Source organism: Dermacentor variabilis, chromosome 4 (assembly GCF_050947875.1).
Source record: "Dermacentor variabilis isolate Ectoservices chromosome 4, ASM5094787v1, whole genome shotgun sequence".
Taxonomy (NCBI): domain Eukaryota; kingdom Metazoa; phylum Arthropoda; class Arachnida; order Ixodida; family Ixodidae; genus Dermacentor; species Dermacentor variabilis.
In genome coordinates, this window is record NC_134571.1 from 135,004,483 (window position 1) to 135,029,876 (window position 25,394).

A 25,394-nucleotide genomic window follows, 5' to 3' on the forward strand; every position below is an offset into this window, starting at 1 on the left:
TCCAAATTTGAAGGCTGAATAAATAGCAAATATATTCACTAGAGTCGAGGAAGAAATTCCTCGGCAAATGGCCAAGTAAAGAGTGGGAATATAGTGAGCTTCTAAGTGTAATAACGACAGATATACGGAAAGAGAAACAACATGTTCGTTGGAAAGGAAAAAAGAAATGCTGGTGGAACAGGGAGATACGAGAAGAGATCGCCGAACGACAGAAAACATCCCGAGAGCACAGGCAGGCAAAGCAGGCGCAGTTGCCGCAAGATGAAGTAGCCAGTAAATAGAAAATATACCGGGAGAAAAAGTATATGGTTCAAATACTGGTGCAAGAAAAGATAAAAGGTGAAAGTGAACGTTGGTTGTCAGAAAGGCATTAGAAAAAGAAAGCTGCACCTAGGGTATTTTGGAACCACATAAAATTATTAGGCAGGAAGTTAACAACAATACAACAACATATCCTAGACGAAGATGGAAACAAATTGGAAAGGAAAGCGGCATTAAATTACATGCGAAAAATAACAGCCGAATCTTTCCAAGGCAATGACGAGGTTGTACTTGAAGAAAAAAAAGAGCATGAAAGATAACCAGATGGAAAAGGGAGCTGGTGCTGAATAATTTCAACTGGAAGAAAGCCGAAGAGAAAATTCCTAAGCGCACAGCAACAGGGCTAGACGAGGTTCCCGTTAAGCTGATTAATGAACTAGGACCGAAAAGTAAAGAGGCTCTGGTGAAAGCAGGGGAAAAAACTTTAAAAGATAGACGAATACCAGACAGTTGGCGACAAATTAGAATGAATTTAATTTATAAAGGTAAGGGAGACGAAGATAGAATTCACTCGTATAGACCGTTGACCACAACATCGGTAATAAACAGGCTAGCAATGCAGGCAATCAAATTAAAGCTGCAAGCATGGGCAGAGAATAATGGCAATTTGGGAGAACTTCAGAATGGCTTGAGAATAGGTAAGCGTTTGGATGATAACTTCTTTGTTCTTACTCAATGTATTGAAATACCTAGAGTAGAAAGCAGACCTTTATATGTGGCCTTTTTAGACATTGCAGGGGCGTATGACAACGCAGACCGCAAGATTTTGTGGGATATTCAGAAAGGGGAAGGCTTAGGTGACGATTGTCTACAGCTTTTGAGAGAGATTTACCTAGAAAATACCGTTTGCATTGAATGCGAAGGGATGAGGAGCGAGGAGAAAGTTGATATCAACAAGGCCGGGACTGAGGCAGGGGTGCCCTTTATCCTCACTGCTGTTTATGATGTACATGGTGAGGATGGAGAGGGCGCTAGAAGGAAGTAATATCGGGTTTAATCTCTTATACAGACAGGCGGGTACAGTAGTAGAGCAGCAGCTTTCAGTTTTATTTTATGCGGACGACATTGTGTTGCTAGCTAACAAGCAAAGTGATTTGCAACGTCTGACTAATATCTGTGGACAGGAAGGTAAGACTTTAGGTTTGAAATTTAGTGTTAGAAAATCAGGTGTTATGGTATTCAATGAAAACAGTGGACAGACAGTGGCAATACAGGGCCAGGAAATACTTCGGGTAAGAGAATATAAATACCTTGGTATATGATAAACGAAGGCAAGATATATATGGAAACACAGGAAAAAACAATAACAATAAAGGGGAAGAGAAATGCAGACATAATGGGCGCCTGGCGCTGGCTCCATGGCGGCCGCGCCGATACGACGTATATATGCGCGACAGCGTTAAGGGCCCCATGTCGCAGAAAATACGGCGTCGGCGCCCGGCATTGGACGTCGCTCGGGCAAAAAGAAGTTTGCCACGCGTATGGAAGAATTTTGCCAACCACGCATACCCAACCACTCTTCTACCACCAAAGTTGTTCATACCTTGTCTTTCATTATTTACAAAGTTATTCCTCGGTATTTTAAGAACGGCAGACCACAAACAAATGCAATGGAAAAACACGCCGACAGTGCACACTTTTTATGTTATCTCTTCTCAGACTGAAATATTATAGGTGCGAAACAATAATAGGAAATCGACCCACGCAAGAGGCCGCGTTTCTACCAGAAAGCTTGCCTTCGTGCACAGCGTGCGCCGCCAGCGTTTCCCGGTAGACGTTACGGTTACATAAGTTGCAGTTGACGGGAAGCATGAAAAGCAGTCAGGGGTCTTCGAACGCTGTCGCGCTTCATTCTTAGAGGCGAAACATAAGCGTCTTCCAAATTTTTAAAAGAAATATGATTAAGAACTGTGTTCGTCTTCTTTATTGGAAGCACCACGTTCTTGTTGTAGTCCTCGTTCTCGTTTCTCAACAATGGTTCGCACCCACTACGGTCGATTGGCCAAGAAGTCTTATTGTTGTGGTCTCAACTGTGCGTTCTCACCGGGGCGTCATCTTCGTCTGCCTTTATTAGACTAGCGGGCACTCGCTTATTCCCATTGCATTAGTGGTAGAACTCCGCACACAACGGATCATAAATGTTTGCTATACATCTAGATAAGCTGAAATGTCGCAACATTCATAGGTTCACGTGCGATCAATTCTCGCAGGTTTAGAACCTGGACTCTACCACCAGTGGGCGCCGCGTCGAGCTGACCTCTGCACCGCTGTGTTGCTGTGGCCGGCCGATGACCTCGTTGTGAATCACGGCGGGCGGGGGAATCGCAGAAGCTCAAAGAGGCACCTACAAGGTAAAATTGTCCATGGCCGCGACACCGCACTGGCTGCTCCTCCAGGGCAGCCTGCTTCTGATAGCCTTCGTCGCTCAGCAAAAAGCAGAAGCAGCGAGAATCGACGAACCCATCAACCCTAGAGAGTACCGCGCCCGAAGCGACGTCGGCGCCGCACAACCGCTCTTCAGAAGCGCCAGTCGGTGGATGTTCGGCGCCAGTAACGAAGCCAGGCCACGCCAGCGAGCGAATGAGGGCGGTAGCAGCGACACCCGAGCACACCAGCAACCGTCTGCAAGCGTAGAGAAAGGTGTGCCGCGGGTGGAGCCCCAGAACTCCTTCCATGCTGAACAGGACAGTGTACGTGTGAGTAACAGCGAACAGAGGCGCCCGCGACCAGGTCGGGCGTACGTCATAACAGACCAAGAGAGCGATGACAACACCAATGGCGTCGCCGTCGGGCACAGCTTACAGTTGCAGCAACAGCAGCCGCAGCAACAACGAGCGGACGACAGCTTCCTGGACGAGGTCATCAAGAGCGCCAAGGCGGGTAAACCCGGCGGCGGAAACGTTGCTGTAAGACCCGTCGTCTTGTCCGATCGCGGCGACCCTGTATTGAACGCAGCCGCCGCGCGGGTCTCCGCCAACGGGACGAAGCTGTACAACGTGAGCAACGCGCAGAAGGTGGTCGGCGACGAACACCCCATGGAGTTGGGCAAGGTCAAGATCCGGCCTGCGCACGTCGTGCTCTCCAACAACGACACGCTGCAGCTCGAGTGCTTCGTCGGCTACAACACGCACGCGTCGGTCTCGTGGACGCTCAACGACCGCGTCCTGCTCGAGGTGGATGAGTCCAAGATCCAGACCATAGACTACAAGGGCGTCAAGGTCATGGTCTCCTCCATCCTCATCCGCAACGTGCTCAAGCTGCCCACCTTCAAGGAGATCTACGTCTTCAAGTGCATCTACCTGTTCGACGACGAGATGCAGACGGCGCAGAGCGTCGTGCACGCCCGCGTCACCGACGACTGCCAGACGGACCAGGAGTGCGCGCCCAGAAACGCGCGCTGCGTCAACAGCCGCTGCACGTGCGCCAGTACCCAGTACCCGGTGAAGCTGCAGTCCGTGCACACCACGTGCCGCGTCGAGGCCTTCCTGGAGACGGAGTGCCTCTACGACGAGCAGTGCGAGAACGTCGAGCCCAAGAGCGAGTGCACGGTCCACCACTGGTGCGCCTGCATCCACGGCTACGCCAGGGACGCCTGGAGCAACTGCCTGCCCAAGAGCACGGGACTGAGGACCCGGTGCAACTCGGACCGCGACTGCGCCGACCTCGGCGCCAACTGCGTGCTTAGCCACTGCTCCTGCCTGGGTGACCTGGAAGAGCGCAGCGGCAAGTGCGTCGCCAGGAACAAGCCGACGGACGAGCTCCTCAGACGGAGTCTCGTGGCCAAGGTCACGCAGAACGTCGCGTCGCCGCAGTACGCCGCGGCATTCGCGCTGTCCTCGACGGTGGCGGCTACCGTAGCGCACTGTCTCCTCCTGAAGCTGCTCACTCCCGAGTAGACCATACAGACCATCTGCCGACGAGATCACCAGCTTTGTTCAGTAATGAATGCGGTGGTATATCGTGAGAAGTGTACCTTATGGTGCGTGTGTCTGTTTCTTGTTTCGTATGGGTTAGGGAAAAATGTTGCTTGAAATCCATATCAAGGGGAACGTCACCTGCCACGGTGGTTTAGTACCCGCTGAATGAGGCGCCACAAGGGCGGTCAGGGCCGTCGCTTTCTCACGGAAGGGGGCGATGGTGAATGCAAACAGAAAAAAGAAATGAATCTTATATGTGGAGAGCATAACGCTGGCACAGAAGTCAATAGGTTCTCTAGGTTATGTTGAAGCAGGAGGAGGAACGGGAGGAAAGCACATTTATTAAATTTTCCTGTTTCGCACCGTAATCGGTACCTGTGTTCACAAAGCAGTTTGGGTGTTAGGGCGGATAGTGAGAGCACACCCTTGTTAATCCTTACAGGGAGCAACGATAGGGACGTGTCATTGGGCTACTTGTTGATATTCAGAAATGAACATGTACGGCGCTGACCAGGCATCACTAATAAACGTTGCGCACGCGGAACGGACGTCACCGTAATGACGTTGTTGTCCGTCTCTTTTGAGGTGTCTCTTTGCGCGTCCGACATACATGTTCCATTCTGAGGGAGCATCAGTAGAAAATTCCTTCGAATGGAAATCTTTGCGAATACGGCCCCAAAAGTCACGCAGCCCCCCCCCCCCCCGCCCCCCGAAAAAATAAACGTGACGTGACGTGAGCATAGTACAAGAGCAGGCTAATGTCGTCCCCATAGTAAGGGGAAACCCTTCCCCCCATGGAAACGCGTCGCATAATCGCTGCACTAAATGGCTGTGTGCAATGACGGAGCAGTCAACGTGCGCAGCCAGGGGTCTTAAGCATCAACCACGAAGAACCAGGAAGCCCGAAGGATAATGCGCGACGGTTAAGTTCAGCGATGGCGGGCAAGAGTGCAGCGAGCAAAACTACTCGCACGCTGAGGCTTACACTGGCGTGGCAATGATAAGTCACGACGAGTCACGTCGGCGAAACGATGACACACAAGGCATCTACCCGGCCGTCTGTAATGACTGGGTCCTCCGACTATGCGTCTAACGACAATGTGGCCGTCATGTTCCAGGGTGGGAAGCTCGCCCAGTTCGCCAATGAAGGCGAGCTGGGCGACGACGGGATGCAGACGGCATCTATATCAGAGCGTTATGGCAGCCATGAGGCGGCCGAATCACATCTTTATAGGCCGCCCTGATAACGCTGGACGGTCTCGGCACAGGGGCGGGAATCAGCGGTGCAGAAAGCAAAGCTTTCGCTCAGCAAAGTGTAAGCCGGAGAAAATTCATAGCAGTGGCGGACATTTGCGGCGGTGCAAGAATTGCATAATAGGCTCTTTTGTTGACAAATATGTCAACTTTTTTGTTAACAATTTTAGCGAACGCGTTAGGACAGCGAAATTGAATCGGGTCGGTGCTGAATGCATTAATGCCCGCTTAGTATAGCATCCGGAGAAAGAAATTCAATCTCTTTCTCTATGGGAAGGCTACATATAGCCTTCCTCATGCACAGCTACATTATACTATGCAAAACACCAACGCACTTTGTCGCAGATATTGAGGACAAATATTTCGAAACTGATGCCATGACACTCGCTAAACGGACGTGCGTTAATTAGGTGCTGGCTGGTTTCAGCACCGCTACATGCAATGTACGCAGTAATGTTCCTAATGAGGGAATTTTAGTAAAGAAATTGTCTATGTTACAATTTCTAACGTCCTCTGGCTTGAAGGTGTTGCCTCAGAAGGTGCCCTTTTTATCTACTGTATTCTTTTTCAGATTTACTTAGTCGTTGCTTGGACGGCCGCGACAGTTAGTCCGTGGAACGCACGATGTGAGACGATAGGCGGTAGGGAAGGCTGTGCCGCGCCGTGATCCTTATCTAAATTATGTAAGAGATTATATAATCTGTGGAACAATCATTAAGGCGAAGAGCCGGCTTCAAATGCAATAGCAGAACAGTTCAATTTGCATTCGCAGTGTGAGCTTATAGCGTAAGCGTGTGAGGAAAAAGAAATAAAAGGCAAAGCTGTCCTTTTTTTAATGCGAAAGTTTGCCCTGTAGCCTAAAGTGTCTGAAGCATGCATGTTATATGTCTGATTTGCCGTGTTCGATTAAGTCAAACGGGAATCTATAATGGGAACAACATAACCACACATCGTAGTCGGGTGGTCGGCTTGGGCCGTAGCCCCGCTTTTTGCAGTTGTAGTGGCGCCTTGATGAGCGCAGTCCGGGACAACTTCGCAAGAGGTTCGCGGAAGGGACAAGTCGAGACGAAGGTTAGCTGGCCGATGGTTCAGAGCCCAAAGACAGGTCGCAGCTGGCGTCACTGCGCACCCTCACGGATCTTTCTTAAGGGGCCTCTACCAGGCTCCACTGCAAATTTTGTTTCTATGCACTGGAAGTTATAAAACGCCGTTTAAGGAGCCTTTTACTCAATGAACTTTTCAAATCGGGTCGTTACAGGAGGAGATGGGAGAAATTAACTGCGCTGTTGCCATGCCACCAGGAGAGCAGCGTCAATGTCTCCCTTTGCCAATGACTCTCTCCCTTTACCTCGACTAGCCGCTTACAGGCGTAGTTTTATCGCTGCCTTCTCGCATACCGGAGCTGGGGGACCATGTCATGTTCAGCCGTCGAGCATGCATCGCCGCCTTTCTTTTTTTTTTTCCTTTTTCTTCCTGCGCGGCGTATCTTTAGCAGGGACGTTGCGCTTCCGCATTGGATGATCAACCGAAGTCAAGGAAGGAAGGAAATCAACGTTATTCAAGGTCCTGCAGGCCCCGAGAGCTTTGGGCTCTCATGGAGTGGATGTCTCCCACGACGAAACCGGGAGGTTGAGTTTCCTGGCGGCGTCGTGGACCTGCTGGACGGCCCAAGTTGGGAGCGAATTCTTTGCTATAGATTGCTTCTTCAAACTTGCGCTTGTCTGGTTCGGAGTTTATGTGAGCTTGTGAGCACGGCCAGAGTAAATGATAGACGTTAAGGGATGTATTACAATCGGTGCAATAAGACGTGTCGTAGAGCCCAGACATGTTATGGTGTAGTCTGTTTTGCTTGGGGTATGTTTGTAGCATTCTGAGTGTAACCGCTTGAGCTCGAGTGAGCATGCGGTGTGGCGTGCTATACTCTCTACGTTGTAGGTAGTAGTGTTTAGTGATTTAATTGTATGTAGTGGGGGCGTCCTTGTTCTCCGATTGGTCGGGTGAAAACGCGCGGTCTGTAAGCGCGCGCGCAACCTCGTGTGCCTCCTCGTTAAGGATGGGGACGTCGCCGATCTTTAGTCCTAAGTGTGCCGGATACTGTATATGACGTGGTTCTTAATCTCTTTCTTTGTCACAATTCTGAGAGCCTGTGCGCAGACCGTGCCCTTTTGGAAAGCTCTGATAGCGGCTATGGAGTCGCTGTAGATATGGGAAAGATTGTCGTCGGTGAGCGCAACAGCGATCGCAACCTGTTCGGCCTGTTCAGGCTTCCTTGAAATTACCGTGGCTGCATATCTTGTGGATCCACGGTCGTCCACAACCGCCACTGCGAAAGCTTTGTTTCCTGCGTATGCCGCCGCGTCCACAAAAGCTGAGCGTTCGCGGTTCGCCAAGGCTTGGTTAAGGAGGAATTGTCCTCTCGCTTGTCGTGTGCCCCTGTTGTTTTCGGGGTGCACGTTTCTGGGTATAGGTCGGACCGTGTTCTTGGCACGGATGTCCCGTGGGAGGTCCGCAAAGTCTTTTTCTATGTCTCCTTGAGCAAAGCCTAGCTTCTCTAGGATTGTGCGCCCCGGAGGCGTCGTCGAAAGCCTAGCAAGCTGGGTGCGCTGCTGGGCTTCGGCAATTTCTACATGCTCGCTACGTCACTTACGACGACGCTTGACTTCGGTTGTGCTGGGCATGCACAACCGAAGTCAAGCGTCGTAGTAAGTGACGTAGCGAGCATGCAGTGCATTTTACGTCGCGGAATGTGTGAGCGCGACATTGACTCTGTAGCTGGGTCCGCATCTTCCTCGAGAAGGAGGGCCCGCGCTGTAAACGGGCTGTGCACAGCGATTCTTTGTGTAAAATGGTCAAACCTGGTGACGGACGCTTTAGCACAGCCTCCTCGCGGTGGGAGACATGCACTAGACGGAAGTAGAGATGTAAGGGCCGGAAAAAAAAAAAGAGAAAGTCGGGGAGATTGAGAAAGAGAAAAGAGCTTTTTTTCCCTTTCAGCACAGAGAAAGTGTGGAAAAAAGTCATTAAAATTTCCACATACCGTAATACTTGTCATTTCCTACTGCGCAGCATACGATTCTATGGAAGCGACGACGACGACCACAAAAAAAAAAAGAAAAAAATACGGCAGCACAGTAACTGTTTCATTATTAGCTATTAACTGAACTTAAAACACAGCGGTTTTTTAGGCCCATCCTCCATTGTGGATGCGTGCCATTTTTGAAGGAACAACAACAACTACGACGACGACGACGACGACGACAACAACAACAACAACAACAACGCGTAGCTTTCAAACGTAGCGGAATACAAGACGCCTTCCGAGTTCAGGACTGGCGTCCGGAACTCCGCGACGCCCATGGAACCATCAACCTGGTGGCAAGGCATTTGCACTAAATCATCCGCTGGCTTCTAGGCTGCTGCAGATACCTTCGTCATCTGCCAGTTGCGAGCGAAAGTGGACTTCGTTTGCAGATGTTCGTAACGAGCTTCGCAACGGACTCAAGAGTAAACAGGTTCTTAAAGCTCGTCTATGCGTACAATGAAATTTGACTGCGTGGGAGTAGCCGCGACCAATATTATAGCGGGTGTGTCCAGCGAGAGTGACTCGGACGCTGAGCGAGCTTTTATATCAGTGATCAAATTAGCTATATTTCTTAGAATCGCACGTGTTTAAGGATAACTATATCTTATTGCTGGAATATTAAACATAAGCTATTTCTATGGAGTTTCCATCTTTTTTCAAGATTTCCGAAGTTTCCCCCCCCCCAAAAAAAAAACTGGTAAACAAGCGGCTTTCCTTTTTTTACTTCCCACTCAAAATTTTCAGGAATGTTGCCTCCCTGTATGCGGAAGGTCTGACAGGCGCGGAGTTATCAATGCGCACGTGGAGTGGCGAAGCTCGCAGCTTTCTCTAGAACGAGTTTCGAATAATTCAGGGCGCCGGCCGGAAAGATGAGCGAGAGTACAGCGATTGCGTCTCGGATATTTCCGCGGTGAATATTTCCTCCTGCTGCTATACCTTCGAGTATTCGACAATGTGCGCTTTGGAAAGGTGCTCGTCTGTATTTCGTTCGAATGTGCGCGCGACAAAGCCTTCGCTTCTTTGCGATTTCTTTTTGAGAAACCGCATTCATCATGCGGTTTCTAATCAAGACTCGAACAACATGCACCAGGTCTTATTGACTTAGAAAGATTTGCTCATCTTTCTTTCTTGTCTTCTTTCTTTTCTTTAAAAAAAAAGCTGGGTGAATGATAGCTGGGACGCTCTGTATACCAGTATAGAGCTGATCCTTTGATGTGTTGCGTATCACCGGGTGTCTCGTCACTTCTCATATGTTCTATGGGCCTCCTGGTCCTATGCAGTGTGCATATCTATACTAGTATGTTCTGTTACAGTCCCGTCGCAGCACTTCATTCTTTCGTACTCCTTCAATTGAATTCTCGGGTTTTACGTCAAACCCACGATTTCATTTTGAGGCACGCCGCAGTGGCGGACTACGGATTAATTTTGACCGCCACGGGATCTTTTAACGTGCCTCCAGTGCACGGCACACGTTCGTTGTTTGCATGTCGCCCCATCGAAACTCGGATGCCGCGGCCGGGATTCGATTCGCGACCTCGTGCTTAGCAGCGCAACGCCGTAGCCGCTAAGCCACCGCGGCGGTTATACGTAGTCCTTGAAAAGTGCAGCCAGGACGGGAGTGAAAGTTACGCTCATAAAGGAGTAAGTGTGGAAAAAAAAATTCTGTAAAATGACAAAAAAAAAGACCGTCAACAGAAAATTTCAGCGAAACTACAGTACATATAAGAAACCAGAAAAAAACCGGAAACGTATTTCAGTGAAATCGCTAGACGTTTCTTTTCTTTTTCTTTTTTTGACACTGTAGGCCAAGTCACATCCTAATCAAGCCGCATCACTTATGTCCCGACATTTTCGTGAAGTCGGTACGCCGTTTAAGAAACACGGTGCCGCCAGATTACAACACCGCCCAAGCTATATACGGCGAAGCCTATGCGGTTCGTGTTTCAAAAATTAGGACATTCGCTCCCGCATAGCGTATGCATAAAGTGCGCACGAATCGGACGCTGCGCAGCAACGCGATTGGGCGGCTCCACGCAGCGTGGCCACCGAGCGACATCGCACGTTCCACGCCTGCAGCTGACTGCTCGATGGAGACGAGCGCGCCCACTGCAAAAGAAAGAGCAACTGCCGAGCATCTCAATGGCGTCCGCGATGTCGCGTCCCTGCTTGCAGCGGTCGCGCCGAGAGCGCTAATGGAAACCTCGTGTCCCGACGGCGTGACATCGTATTTCGAGCACGCGTTGATCTGGAAACAGTTAACGATGGTCGCTTGTGGTGTTAGCGACCGGACGTTCCAACGCGGTCGACAAAGAAAGCGCCAAAAAGGCGGCGCCGTTCTTTCCCTCGTGAGCAGCCCTGTACACGCTTACCCGTGAGCTGTTTTCGGCCGCGCTATGCTCGCTCTACTGTTGGGTCCCGTGTGCGCGTGCGGGGATGATGTGATGCTCTGTATGGCAAAGCTTTTTTTTTTTCTTTTGATTGTTTCGTTCTCTGCCAGAAGAACGCAGTTACAACGCGCACGCGCGTATGTGTGTTTGTGTATGTGTGCATGTGATAGTGTGTGTGGGGGTGTGTGTGAGGGAAAGAGTATGTTTGCGCAAGTGTGTGTGTGCTGCAGATCTGTGGCATGTTTACTTTTTTTTATTTTCTCTGCAACGTCCTGCCTTGTCCATGCACTGTGTAAATGCTACACAGAGCACGCTGCAGCCTGTTTTGGCAGTTGGAGGCCTACAGCAGATGCACCGAAACTTATAGATGAAAAAAGAAAGAAAGAAAAGAAAATCGCCGATCCAATCAATATTGTTATGTGAAGCATCTTGCAGGCAGCTGGCTATCGGCTTCGCTTGGGATTGATCAAAGTGATAACAACACAGTGGCGCAACCAGCCACTCAATTGGGGAGGGGGGGGGGAGGAGCGATTGCTCGAAGTGAGACCACAGAAGGGTGGAAGGCCGTCTAATTTTTTTGTTTTAATGTGTTACTGCTATCACACAACTCCCACCTTAATATAATTGCTGTTTAACTTTTTTAACATTCATCCCACGCATTTGTTCTAATCTGTTTTCACGGTAGTAAAGAATTCTAGGAATTATAACTTTACGGGCGACCACGCTCCAGGTATATCCGTAATTTATTGCGCTAAATTTCTAAATCACGAAGATTGACTCGGGGCGTACTAAGGGGAAAACAAACGCAACCCCATTGTTAGAACGAGCGAGTACTGATCTTGGTGCCTTAATAGGTGCGACTTTAAAGTGATAATTATACGCTGCAGCTCGTAGAGTGCTCAATTATTACATAACGGACGTAGAGTGACGCAGTTATGATGGCTGTTTCATTTTTGCTCAATAAATAAAGTCCACGCAATTTCTTTCAAATGACCATTGTTCTACATTTACTGTAAGACGTAATAATGAGGCGAAAACTTACTTGTACGTATAAGAATGTCATTCTAAAACCTGAAGGCGAAAGAAAGCGCGGCAACGTCGCGCTATACCGCTTGCAGAGCTGTACAGCGGCAAAATAACATTAATCAAATCATGCCCGTCGAACGAAGACTAGTGTACTCAACACAACCATGGTAACATTTTCATGCAGAAAGTTGCGAACGCAAGATGCGTTCGAAGTCTCAAATGCGAAGTACAGCGTCTAGCAGCGACATGATTACAGAACGTTCATTCCGCTTTAGTACTTGCTATAAATGCTACGGAATCAACGTGATGGCAGAGCAGAGAGACCTCCCCCCCCCCCCAAAAAAAAAAAGAAATCTCGACAATATAATTAAAATAGTGATTATACATTTCCCTAACTGCAGCTCGGGGAACGAAACGCATGTGTAATTATAGCTACGCCACGTTGGCATGAAGACGACAAAAATATAGTACTCCCAGATCGTCCTTCGTCCGCGGTTGTACAGCGTTTCACACTTTCTACTTCTTCCAGTCCCAATTGGGCGCAACAATAGGCGGGGGAGCGCGCTCTAGCTAACACAGCGGCACACACACACACAAAAATAAAAAATAGAGACTAACGCAATTCGGCACACAAGACGTCGTTGCCGTGCTGCGAGATCTGCGGCACAGCACACACTCCTGAGCACCACATCGCCGTAACAACGCCGCCATTGTGCCACGACAGCGTGGCCGCTAAATCGAAAAATATACCACGTGATTCCCTCCACACTCTTCTCTTACAGCGCGCAGACTGGGTAGGGCCTTTCAGTTTTTTGCCTTTATCCGTGGGCTGCTCAGCCTGCAGAGCGCCGACGGATCGCGTGATCGAGCACTAAAACATACCGCGCGCTCGATTGGCTTGAATATGAATCGCATGAATCGAATGAAGCGCAATACTGTCTCCTAGTTCGTTATTTCCTCCATGACCACCGCCTTCCGTTTCCCAGCAGCCGCAAACTCTGCTCAACACACACAGTATTGGTTACGTTAGTTACGTCAACGAGGATATATATAGCTGCCGCGTCCAGGGATTGCACACTTATGCGTTCGTACAGAAAGCAAACTTAGTTCGTTTATTTTTGAGCATTTTTCGATTCATTCCACCATGATGAAAGTAGTCTCGCTGTTCAATAACATGTATTTCCCCAATGTGACAGTACATATGTGGCAATGCGAATATATATTCTGAACTTCTTTCGCGCACTTTACGAAAACCGCCCAATTCTTGGCCAATCTATACCACGCTAGCTATCTATAACTTGTACAGAGGAATGTAGTAATAATCGAATAGTAACCTAACAATGTTCTCGCTGTTTCATGTGAGGCACATTATACGATTTACGTCCTTCTTTCGCCTTTCTTTTTAAGGGGAGGTGAGCAGTATTTGTATCGAAATAACGTTGTGGCCAATATACCGCCCTCGGTGTGCTTTATGTCGGATGGCGCAAAGAAGAAGATAACGAAGAAGAAGACGTCGCCATTGCTGCTGTAGTTTGTGCAATCGCCTCGTCTACGAGATACTCGAGCCGCCAAGTAGCGATTCTTTGTCTCACGTCCAAGCCAATGTCCAAGAAAGGGAAGAAGAGTCGCGGAGGGAGCCACATAAAGCCCCCGCCGTCGAAGAACAGAGACCTGAAGGTCTCCGCACGAGCGAACACCCCAGCAAATTCGAAGAAGAGCTCCCTCAGCGAAGCCGAACCGAAGAAACCGAGCATCGAGAAGAACGCTGTCCCGACGGTCACTAACTCCACCAACAAGAAGGTCTTCATCGACGCAGTCTCTTCTCCCCAGTCGAAAACTCAAGATCCAAAGGAGGGAGAATCTCCGCTCGACTCTATCCCCATCGATGCCGCCGATAAGGACGCTCCGTTGGATGGGGAAGTGGCCAACCGCGAAGAGGCTCGCCAGGAAAGAAGGCGACGAAGACGCAAGAGCAAGCAGGGTCGCCGCTCCAGAAGAAAATCCATCGCACCTCCCGACTCCGAAGACTCAGAAACAGAGAACGTGGCTGCCGAAGCGAAGAGTTCCGATGACAACGACGATAGCGAGGAAGACGACGGTCAGTCGACTGAGCGCAGAAGGACCCGCCGTTCGCCCTTGCCGCACGCCGGACGTAAACGTGAACGGGTGAAACTGGTGGACGCTTCGACAAACACTCCGCCCGCTTCGATGATGGACCTTGTCAGCTCCGAAGCGACCGCTGCAAAGAGCGTCCAAACAAGCACCAAGGCCACTCAGACGGGAGACGTCATTATAACACCGCGAGTCGCCAAAGGCAGTCGCGCGCAGCGTTCTTCTAATTGGCCCGCCAAGAAAACTACCAAGGAAAAGTGGAGCCCAGCAACAAGACGACCGAAGCCACGGATCGCAGTGTCAGACACGACCGTCGTGACTACGGAGCTCCGCGCGCCCAAGGCCACAGTTTCAGAGCGTTTTTACGAGCAGACCATTTCAACCGAAGACGAGAGCACGGACGACCGGTCATCGTTCAGCAGCGATTTCTTAAGCGAAGATGCATTCACGTTTTCCCGTCCAACGAATATGTTAACACGGCGCCCGCGGAAAAGTGGGAAGTCGAAATACCATAGAAGCACATTTGACCCCCATCAGGCCTACGCAACAGACCCAGCTAAAGATGAAGGAACAATAACGTCAGAGTTGCTGGAAGACACAGACATACCTTGTTCTTACTGGCCAACGACAAGAGGAACAGATTATGTTGGTGCGGTCGAGATGCGAGATCCGCGGTACCTGAAAATCGACGACGATGCCAAGCTGGAAGAGTATTACAAAGAAGTGAGAGAAGAGCTCGTCGAAGCTAGCAGTAGCAACGACTTGGAAGGTGATCAAGCCAGCCGAGTAGGACGTGACACAACGATAATAGAGCATTACAACTGCATCGACACGCCTGAGTACACGGGCGGACTTCCACGGCAGTCAAGTGCTTTTGACGACCCGCGAACGAAAGGAAAGAGCGCTGTCTCGCCCTCGTGGAATTTTCCCAGCCGCCTCGACGTAGATGCACCGCCCACGCGATACGCATTCCAGGTGGCTGAAACAAGCGCAAAGGGACAAGACCAGCCCCCGCCAAATATGTGGCCTGATAGCCAGGGTGCCACACAGAGTACCAGCGCTAATCCACTATTTCAGCCTTGTCGAACGAACGCTGCCGAAACATACTCCAGCGAGCCTCACGTATCTGTGCCCGCAGATGACACTGTGATGGGCACGTCAGCGGCTTCAACGCCGGCGGTGCGTCAAAGCGCAAGTTTCCAACACAACAGCGCTCCAACTTGGAACCCCATGAATCGATACCCCCCCAATGCTGAACCATGTGTCATTCATAAAGCCATGCTTCAAGGCGGCCAGATATTACAGCTGGCCCTACCACCCCTGGTGGGCGTCCCGACAGCGGTTCATTCGACGAGTAGTTTCCCGGGGGCATACCACAGTTGGATGCACAGCAGCCACCCGAGCCAATTTTGTCAGTTTCCCCAGCAGGGGACCCACTGCTGCTGCTGTTCGTCGGTCCTCCACGGAATGGCCAGTTGCCTAGGCTGCCGACATATCCCGGCGAACCCTGTCAATCAGCGTCAGACCACGTGTCGCTCTGAAGGAAGCTCGCGTTCACGACCATCCGCGGAAACCTGCAAAGCCCTCGAGGACGAAGGAATGGGTAGCGTCGGCCGTCACGGAAGACAAGAGCAGCGTGGCGTCTCTCCAGCAGTATACTCGAAGCATCCAGAGACTGGCGGAATGCCCCGCCGACAAAAGAACAGAGCACCCCGCAAATATTTTCCCAAAAAACAGCGCAGCACGGCCGGGACGCCGTCTTCGGGTGCCCTCCGTCAAAAGAACGGGGCAAAAGGGAGGTCGTCTTCTAAGCAGTCTTTGGCAGGCTCACCGTCGCGACAGCTTCACGGCAGTGAGCAGGAAGAACGAGTTGCTCGTGCCAAACAACCCGTAGGAATGCCACCTAGGAAGAGCAATGAGAGGGCTGCAACTTCCTCAAGTTCGCGTCGTCAGCTGCGGGACCGTGCAAATCCGGCGAAGCCGCCCTGCTCGAGCACAGAGTGTCGTCCTGAGCGATCTCCTATGCCGCCAGATGATCTCCAGTAGATTCGCCTACACCAGTTCGCCAAAGCTGTTAAACCACCAATATTTTCACATGAGAACGCCACCGAGTTCAGCGATAACCATTTGACGAGCAACTCCCATCACCTTTCTGTTAAGAACTGATTTTAGAATCCGCTGTTACGAACGGTACACAATAACTTAACTTTACGTACACTACCGATATTCGCTGGTAAATGTGATGATCACGGGTAGTAAATTTATTATGGCGTCTTGCGTTTTTACCCAGCGCTTATATTGAGTCTCGTGTGCTATATCCGTTTAAGCGTTCTGCTAAGCCACTGAACATGGTCTCAATATGAATAGTAAACTGTCGATTCATTTGAGAATGCCGCGCGATGCGCTACCTGAATCGTCAATTAAAACGCTTTGGTACTATCTTGCTCATTTAGATCTGTTCACGCACGGATGCATGAGTGTATACCGAGCTGATAAAATGGCTTCTTGTATAAACTTTTAAGGTTCAGGCTTGTCGAGGTGGTGTTTTTGTTAAGTGTAACACACCTGACTATGGTAACTTTCCTCACACTGGCGGGCATACAATTAAAAGAACATACAAACGCTTGGTGGTCCTCTGAAGTACATTCCAAAAATTGACGTTTTCTGAACAATGTAGAAATGAGTGATCCATAATTTCTGGTCTCTTATAAATAAAGCAGTGCGACCTCCAAGGTAACAACAAAATTGACAGTCACTTTAGCACACGCCAAAGAGGGTGAAGCCGAAATCTTGCGCGCTCGAGACGGCCATTAAATTACTTGACATACTCATTCGAATGCGTTGTTACTTCTTATTGTTTTCTCCCACTAAAGGTCGTGAGTTCGAGAGCCCTAATTAAGCTTACCTTAATTAACTATGCCCTAATCAAATTCACCCTAATTAACACCAACTGTCGTGGGTTAGAGTGCCTTAATTAACCCTATATAATTAACTGTGACTTAACCAACTTCGCCTTAACACCAAAAGTGAGTTCGAGTGTCTTAATTAAGTCTATATTAATTAACTACTTCTTTTTGGCATGATTAGCGCCGTCGGTGTGGTATCGATGTGAAAGAAGACGACGGACTAGCGCTCCGATTTTCTGTACCTCACACCGCAACCTTGAAACATGGAGATCTAAGGCTTTCACCTTTAAAAAGTTGGAAGTGTGAGAGCCGCGCTGGAGCGACAACGTTTGATCGACGTCGACTAGAGGTTGAATCGCCTTTCAATGTTTTTATCAGTTATCATCATCACACTCATCATTATCATCATCATACTCCTAGTCATCACAAACCCAGCGGACCCAGTCGCACATACGTAGTGGCACATATCCAAGTTGGTGTCAAAGAAGAGCGACACATAACTAGTGGCGGATGCCCAGTGGCAGATATCCAGTGGAACACACACACTTGTGCATACTCAGTGGCCCATACCTATAGTGGCACATATCCAGCGACCCCAGGTGCAGTTATATTTAGACTGCAGATGTTTTCACAAAAAAACTGGGAGAAGACTGCGGAAGAAAATTTGAAAGCAAATATTGCGAAAGTAAACGTGTAAATGGCTGCGGAGGACCCATTAAAAGAGGCAGACCAGCTCGTTCTATTTACTATTTACAATGTTAATACAAGTACGGATGGAAGTAACATTAATGTAATTGGTTACATTTTGGTAATTGCGCAACTACTTTTGTGGAGCCGTAATTAGAAACAGTAACAATCACATTTTACAAAGAAGTAATTGTAATCGGTAACCTTTTTTCTGTAATATGCGCAAGTCTACTCCCATTCTATAGATGTGCGCTGATTTCTCTGTTAGGCAGCACACATCAGGCCGCGCAACGGGGTTTCTCGGCGAGCGAGGAAGTGAGCAAAGCTCGTTTTCCTGCATCCCCTGGTGTCCCGGTACTCACTCCAGGATGACGTACAGCACTAGGCTTCATGTGTGATGTGAGGAGGTGAAGCGTTGTGTGCGAAAACGCGAAGGACCCCTCGGCTGTCTGAGTGAATAGCGATGATGGGTGTGGTATGCGAGGGAAGGGAGATAATGGCCAGGATTTCCGCATCAATAGGTGTAGGCACTATGCGTTCGACCGGATTCGCCGCACTGGCCGACAAAGTCATAGATATATAATATAATAATATATATGGGGTTTTACGTGCCAAAACCACTTTCTGATTATGAGGCACGCCGTAGTGGAGGACTCCGGAAATTTTGACCACCTGGGGTTCTTTAACGTGCACCTAAATCTAAGCACACGGGTGTTTTCGCATTTCGCCCCCATCCAAATGCGGCCGCCGTGGCCGGGATTCGATCCCGCGACCTCGTGCTCAGCAGCCCAACACCATAGCCACTGAACAACCACGGCGGGGACAAAGTCATAGAATTAAGTATCCACTCAAACCATCGCAACTGCCGTGTCAAGGTGACAATTCGACCTTGCAGCGTACCATTGCTTACTCTTGGCCAGCACGATCTCTTCTCAACTCCCGGCCACGGCGGCCGCATTTCGATGGGGGCGAAATGCGAAAACACCCGTGTACTTAGATTTAGGTGCACGTTAAAGAACCCCAGGTGGTCGAAATTTCCGGAGTCCTCCACTACGGCGTGCCTCATAATCAGAAAGTGGTTTTGGCACGTAAAACCCCATAATTTTTTTTTTCTTCTCAACTCCCTGTGTGACCGCCTCGAGCGCATTGTCTGTGCAGTGGATCGCCGTCGCACGCCATCTCGTCGTCCTCGCAGCCGTAGTTCCAGCAGATCCCGACGCCAAGACATGATCCGTTCAATCTCACCAGCGACGTCTGGCATGTGCGTCTATGATCGCCGTTTTGGGAACTGCGCTCGCCACTGCCTTCGCCCCTGTGCGTGGCAGGGAAACAGGGCGGCCGACATCTAGCGGCGACGAGTGGTCCGGCCCAAACTACAAGTCACTTTTTCTGCGTAACGGAGAGTCACAGGAAATCGGTTTCTCGTCGACACAGGTGCCGATGTAAGCACAATTCCTGTTCAACGTTTCGACTGCAAAGCGACGCCTGTGTCGTTTTTGCAAGCCGTCCACGGCACTAGGATTCCAGCGTTCTACTCATGCTCCATCACGCTAAACCTTTGCCTTCGGCGAGCGTCCCACTGGATTTTCCTGGTTGCGTACGTCCGACGCGCCCTTGCTGGAACACACTTCCTGCACAACTACAGCCACCAAGTCGACGTAAAGAGTCGCCATCTCATCGACTATGTTACACAGCTGACCGTTCCCGGTGTTACTGCACCCGCCACATCACCGATCGCGACCACTCCTACCATGTGGAAGCGTCGTTTCCTGAGCTGCTCCGCGAGTTTCCCAGCTTGACGCGACTGCCGCATTGGACACAATTCCAGTACAACATGACGTATGCCACCACATCGTCACCTCCGGCCATCCGGTCCAATGCTGTACCCGTCGCTTGTCTCCAAACTCAAGATCGCTCGCGAGTTTCAACATATGCTGACACTCGGCATCATCCGCCCTTGCTCTAGTAATTGGGCATCACCACTTCACATGGTGCCCAAGACTGGGGAGGAGCCCATGTGGTATAATTACCGCGCTCGTCCCCAGTCTAACATAACAGTTTCCGATTGACCCACCCCCGAACATTAAAGATTTCATTGTAGCGCTGTACGGCGCGACGATCTTTTCTAAGGTCGGTCTGGCTCGCGCCATCGCCACTATACATTTGGTCTTTTTTAATTTCTACGGATGCCCTTCGGCCTAGGCGTAACGCTAGCCAATTGTTCCAGCGTTTCAGTGATTCCGTGACCCGAGGCTTGCCTTTCGCTTTTGCATACATTGACGACCTCCTCGTCGCAAGTTCTTCCGTTCTTGCAAGAACATCTGGTACACTTGTGGTTGTTGTTTTCTCGCCTTGCTAGTCGAGCAGTCATCAACGCCACCTAGAGCCAATTCGGTCGTCCGGCCTTCGAACTCCTTGGACAGCTGGTAGACGCCAATGGCATTCTACCACTGCGGTCCAAGATTCGCGTCACTGAAGACTTTCCACGGCCGACCACAGTGACCAAGCTTTGGCAGTTCTTCGGGTCCGTCTATTTATACCTACGGTTTGGTCCCGACTGTGCCTGAATTGCGGTTCCGGTAGACGCTTTGCTTGGCTCCAAGTGCAACCTGGTGTTTCGGTGGACTTGCAGATCAAGGTTTCACAAGTGTCGAATCCTCCCTCGCCGCTATCACGCTGCACAGAGACCCAAAACCTGATACGCCTACTGCTATCATCATGACTGACGCCTCGTTATTTATTTATTTATTTATTTATTTATTTATTTATTTATTTATTTATTTATTAGGTCCTCAAAGGTCCCATTTCAGGGGTATTACTTGAGGGGTGGGCGGGGAGTACGGCAGTTTTGAACTGTTGAAGATCTGTTAGGGAAGCGATGTGGCCGGCAAGGTCGTTCCAGTCCAGGACAGTACGGATAAAAAATGATTTTTGGAATGTTGCGGTATGGGCGCGATGAAAGTAGACGGCATTTGGACGGCTGTGACGGGATAAACGATGGGCTGAGCGGGTGAATACGTTGTCGGGTGGCAAGCTTTGAAAAAAATGTGATAAAGAGAAATGCGAGCAAGTTTACGGCGCGATGCAAGAGCACTAAGTTCAAGTTGGTATTTTAGTTGGGTTACATAGTAGAGCGATAAGAGTAATTTGAAAGAATTAATCGTGTAGCCCGATTTTGAATAGATTCGAGTAAATTATACAGGTTAGATTGGTGAGGATCGTATACTGAATGTGTGTTGTCGGCGGCCGTTCCGGAACAGTTCATGAGTGGTACGTGGAAGCCACTCGCTTTCTTCCCCAAGATACTGAAGCCTATTGTTTGGATCCCACCGATGGCATCGGTTGTTGGGAACTCGGCGCTGACGCCCGTGGTTGTACCTGGGTCGCAAGCCCCAAGGGTAGCGTTGGCCTGGCGGCCTGGGGTACAACTGGAAGCATCCGAAGGTCCCGGCAAAGCATGAGTCGACTGGTAACAACAAAACAACTTGTTTATTTTAACATCGCAAAGAGTTGGCGGTCAGGTTGACCGAAGTAGAGAGACGGGAGAGCACTTTACTCAACAGAAGAAATCGGAGCCCTCCTTTTTGGCGTCCGGGGGCAGCTGTTTTTATACTCTCGCAGTTGAGGGCAAGAAGGAACCCCTCAATAGACGAGCACGTGATTGTACAATGGGCTAAGGTGACGCACACTGCCGCCGGTCGGGCACAAAGACTGGGAGGAGAGGGTGACCCCCTGCTGTCGCATCGCCTGGTTCGGGCACAATGACTGGAAGGAGAGGGTGACCCCCTGCTGTCGCATCGCCTGGTTCGGGCACAATGGCACATACACTCACACACGCACATGAAGACACGTGGCATCGGAACATGCCTGGAAACGCCAGGCGGGGAGCGTTGCGGCGACGCCGAACGGGCCAAAATGTCTGCCGCCCCGCCGCAGTCGCGCCGGCAAAACCGTGCGTCGCAGGCGAAACGCAACAGACCACGCCCGGCGGGGAGCGTTGCGGCGACGCCGAACGGGCCAAAATGTCTGCCGCCTCGCCGCAGTCGCGCCGGCAAAACCGAGCGTCGCAGGCGAAACGCAAGACCGCCCCGCCGGGGGAAGGAGATCCCGATGGACAGGGGACTGCATCCGCTGTCCGGAGGGATGTCGCTCGATGATGCTCATAACCGAAGTCGCGCGTCCCTCGACGTTTCTTGAGCGCAGCGCAGAGGGAAGGCCTCGTTCTCTCGTTCAGGTTCGCACGGGACACTGCAAAGTGACTTCGGGAGAGTTCACATTTTTGTTCTCGTTCCCGGCAAGCGTTAGAACTACGCTGAAACTCAACCGCTCAGTCAGCAAGCACGGCACAACCCTCACTAAGACCTGCCAGGCTCTTTCCCCTTTTTATACCACTGCCTAGTTCCTTACAGTAGTCTAGCATCACTCAGAACGCGTCCACAAATTGAAAAATTGCACTAGAAAGCATATCATCACTTTGAAACACTAAACAAAAGCAATATGTTGAAAAAAATCCTGCCTCAGGAAGAAAAACATCAGTAACAAACAATTTTTAGGCTGATTCCTACGTTAGGGGCTTCGACTTAAGCCATCGGCGTTACCGTTGAGACTCCCCTTTTTGTAACGCACCTCAAAGGAATATTGTTGTAAAGCGAGGCTCCAGCGCAGGAGGCGGCCATTTTTGGGAGAGATGGTCTGCAGCCATTGGAGAGGGCAGTGATCCGTCTCAATGATAAACCTCGAGCCGGCTAGATAGCAAGACAATTTCTGAACGGCCCACACGAGACACGCACACTCTTTCTCGGTGGCGCTATACGCCTGCTCACGACTGGTCAGCTTACGACTAGCATACAGGACGGGGTGTTCTACTTCTCCATTTTCCCGTTGGCACAGTACAACGCCCATGCCTCGCTCACTAGCATCGCACTGAACAACGAACCCTTTTGTATAGTCTGGCGATCGTAGCACAGGCTGGCTTGTTAGGGCACTCTTTAGGGCGCTAAAAGCTCTTTCCTTTGTCTCGTCCCAGACGACTGTTTGAGGCTCTGTCTTTCTTAGAGCATCCGTCAGGGGAGCTGCGATATCAGAGTACCTGGGGATGTACCTCTGATAGCAGCCGGCGACACCTAAGAACGACCGAATATCGGTCTTTGTGCGCGGTTGCGGAAAGTCTCGCACAGCGGCCACTTTTATTTCAGAGGGGCGGCGACGACCCTGACCAATCACGTGACCGAGGTAGACAACCTCGGCCTGTGCTAACTGGCACTTAGGAGCCTTTACTGTCAAGCCCGCTTCGCGCAGGCGGGTTAGCACTGCCCGCAAGTGTGCCATATGCTCAGACCAGGATGCGGAGAATATCGCTACGTCGTCTAGATACGGTAAAGCGAATTCTTGCTGTCCCCGCAACACCTTATCCATGAGGCTTGAAAAACAGTATGGCGCGTTCTTCAAACCAAAACTCAACACTTTAGGACGGAATGTTCCCATTGGTGAAATGAACGCCGCATACCTACTAGCCTCTTCTGTAAGTGGAACCTGCCAATAACCCCTGACAAGATCTAGGGTGGAAATAAACTGAGCGCTACTAACTTTCTCAAGGCGCTCCTCGATGTTAGGGATCGGATAAATTTGATCCTTAGTGATGGAATTAAGCCTGCGGTAGTCGACGCAAGGACGAGGTTCCTTGCCCGGTACCTCAACTAAAATCAAAGGGGAGGTATAATCACTCTCACCTGCCTCAATAACACCGAGCTGTAGCATTTTCTTTACCTCAGCCTCCATAATATCGCTCTGGCGGGGTGACACCCGATACGCCTTGGATCGTACTGGCTCTGGGGAGGTAAGTTCTATATCATGAGTAAGTACAGAAGTCCTACCAGGCCTCTCAGAGAACAGACCTTGAAACTCTTGTAATAGCTGGTGTAGTTCGGTTTTCGGCTCGGGCGACAGCGGTGCTTTACTGATAAGGTCACTAATGACTTGACCGGTGTCTTCCCTGTTCGTCACTGAGCCTAGTCCCGGAAGCTCGACCGGAAGCTCTTCAGGAACGTTTACCATCATGCACACCACTGCTTCCCTTTGTCTATAAGGTTTGAGCAGATTACAGTGGTAAACTTGCTGTGCTTTCCGCTTTCCTGGCAGACTTACCACGTAGTTAACGTCCGACAGTTTCTGAACAATTCGTGCGGGGCCCTCCCACTGCACGTCTAGTTTGTTGTTTAGCGATGTGCGCAATATCATGACCTCATCGCCCACCTCAAAACGACGGGCCCTGGCGGTCCGATCATAATAAACCTTGGCCCTCTGCTGGGCCTTTGCCATTGCTTCACCTGACAACTCCTGTGCCCTTCTTAAGCGTTCGAGGAGCTTAAGCACGTATTCCATCACGACTGGGTCGTCGCCCCTGCCTTCCCATGATTCTCGAAGCATGCGAAGCGGAGACCGAAGCGAGCGACCGTACACCAGTTCAGCTGGCGAAAACCCCGTAGCCGCATGCGGCGCGGTCCTTAAAGCAAACATCACCCCAGGCAGACACAGCTCCCAGTCAGTTCGATGTTCAAAACACAACGCTCTCAACACGCGCTTCATGACGGAGTGGAGCTTCTCAACGGAATTCGACTGTGGGTGGTACACTGAGCTGTGTAGCAGCTTTACCCCACACCTTTCGAGAAAAGTTGTCGTCAAAGCGCTAGTAAACACTGTGCCCTGATCTGATTGGATTTCCGCAGGAAAACCAACTCGCGCAAATATGGACAGTAGTGCATTGACTATCTCAACTGAGCTGAGTTCTTTAAGCGGCACTGCTTCAGGGAACTTTGTCGCTGGGCAGATCACAGTCAAAATGTGTCTGTACCCCGTGGCTGTTACCGGCAGAGGTCCCACTGTATCAATAACGAGCCGTCTAAAAGGCTCCGTAATGATAGGTACCAATTTCAACGGCGCCCTCGATTTGTCCCCTGGTTTGCCCACCCGCTGACAGGTGTCACATGACCTCACGAAGTGGTCTGCGTCCCGAAAACACCCTGGCCAATAGTACTCTTGCAAGAGACGGTCCTTAGTTTTCTTAACTCCTAGGTGTCCGGACCACGAACCCCCGTGTGACAAGCGCAACAGATCCTGACGATAGCATTGAGGCACGATCAGCTGATCGAACTCCACTCCTCGGCGGTCTAGATACTTCCGGTACAGGACTCCACCTCTTTCCACAAAACGCGCAGTTTTCCTGGCGATACCTTCTTTGACATTGCAGCGTATGTTTTCTAGGCTACCATCCTTCTTTTGCTCGGCTATCAAAGCCGACCGGCTGACTTTTAGCAACCTATCAAGTCCGTCTGACGTAGGCGCGATGAGCAAATCAGTAGATAGCTCTTCTAACTTTCCCGTGTCGGGCGTTTCCTCTCCAGTATCTGGCGCCTTTAACGTTACAGACTCAAGTTTATTCACTTCGGGCGTGCTCTGAATATCAGCTTGCTGCGCCTCTGACCCTTTTTCGTTGTTTGATAACGTCGGCCCCGCAACTACCGCCTTTGCAGCGAGCTCCCGAACCTTCGATCTGGTTAAGGCCTGAACACTAGCTTCACCAAACAAAAGCCCCTTCTCGCGCAGGAGGTGATCGGACCTGTTTGAAAATAGGTACGGGTACTGGGGGGGCAGCATAGATGACACTGCCGCCTCCGTCTCAAGCGCTCCGAAAGGTCCTTCAATA

General features: G+C 50.3%; 1 protein-coding gene across 1 annotated transcript; it reads left to right on the top strand.

Moving 5' to 3' along the window:
• Positions 1 to 2,379: 2,379 nt before the first annotated feature.
• Positions 2,380 to 4,774, top strand: LOC142577963 (uncharacterized). Its single transcript, XM_075687391.1, has one exon. It carries the CDS (start codon positions 2,685 to 2,687, stop codon positions 4,215 to 4,217), a length of 1,533 nt encoding a protein of 510 aa, XP_075543506.1. The 5' UTR covers positions 2,380 to 2,684; the 3' UTR covers positions 4,218 to 4,774.
• Positions 4,775 to 25,394: the final 20,620 nt, after the last annotated feature.

Bases quoted from the DNA above. Each gene is read 5' to 3' on its own strand.
- LOC142577963 (XM_075687391.1), top strand. From the start codon at position 2,685: ATGGCCGCGACACCGCACTGGCTGCTCCTCCAGGGCAGCCTGCTTCTG.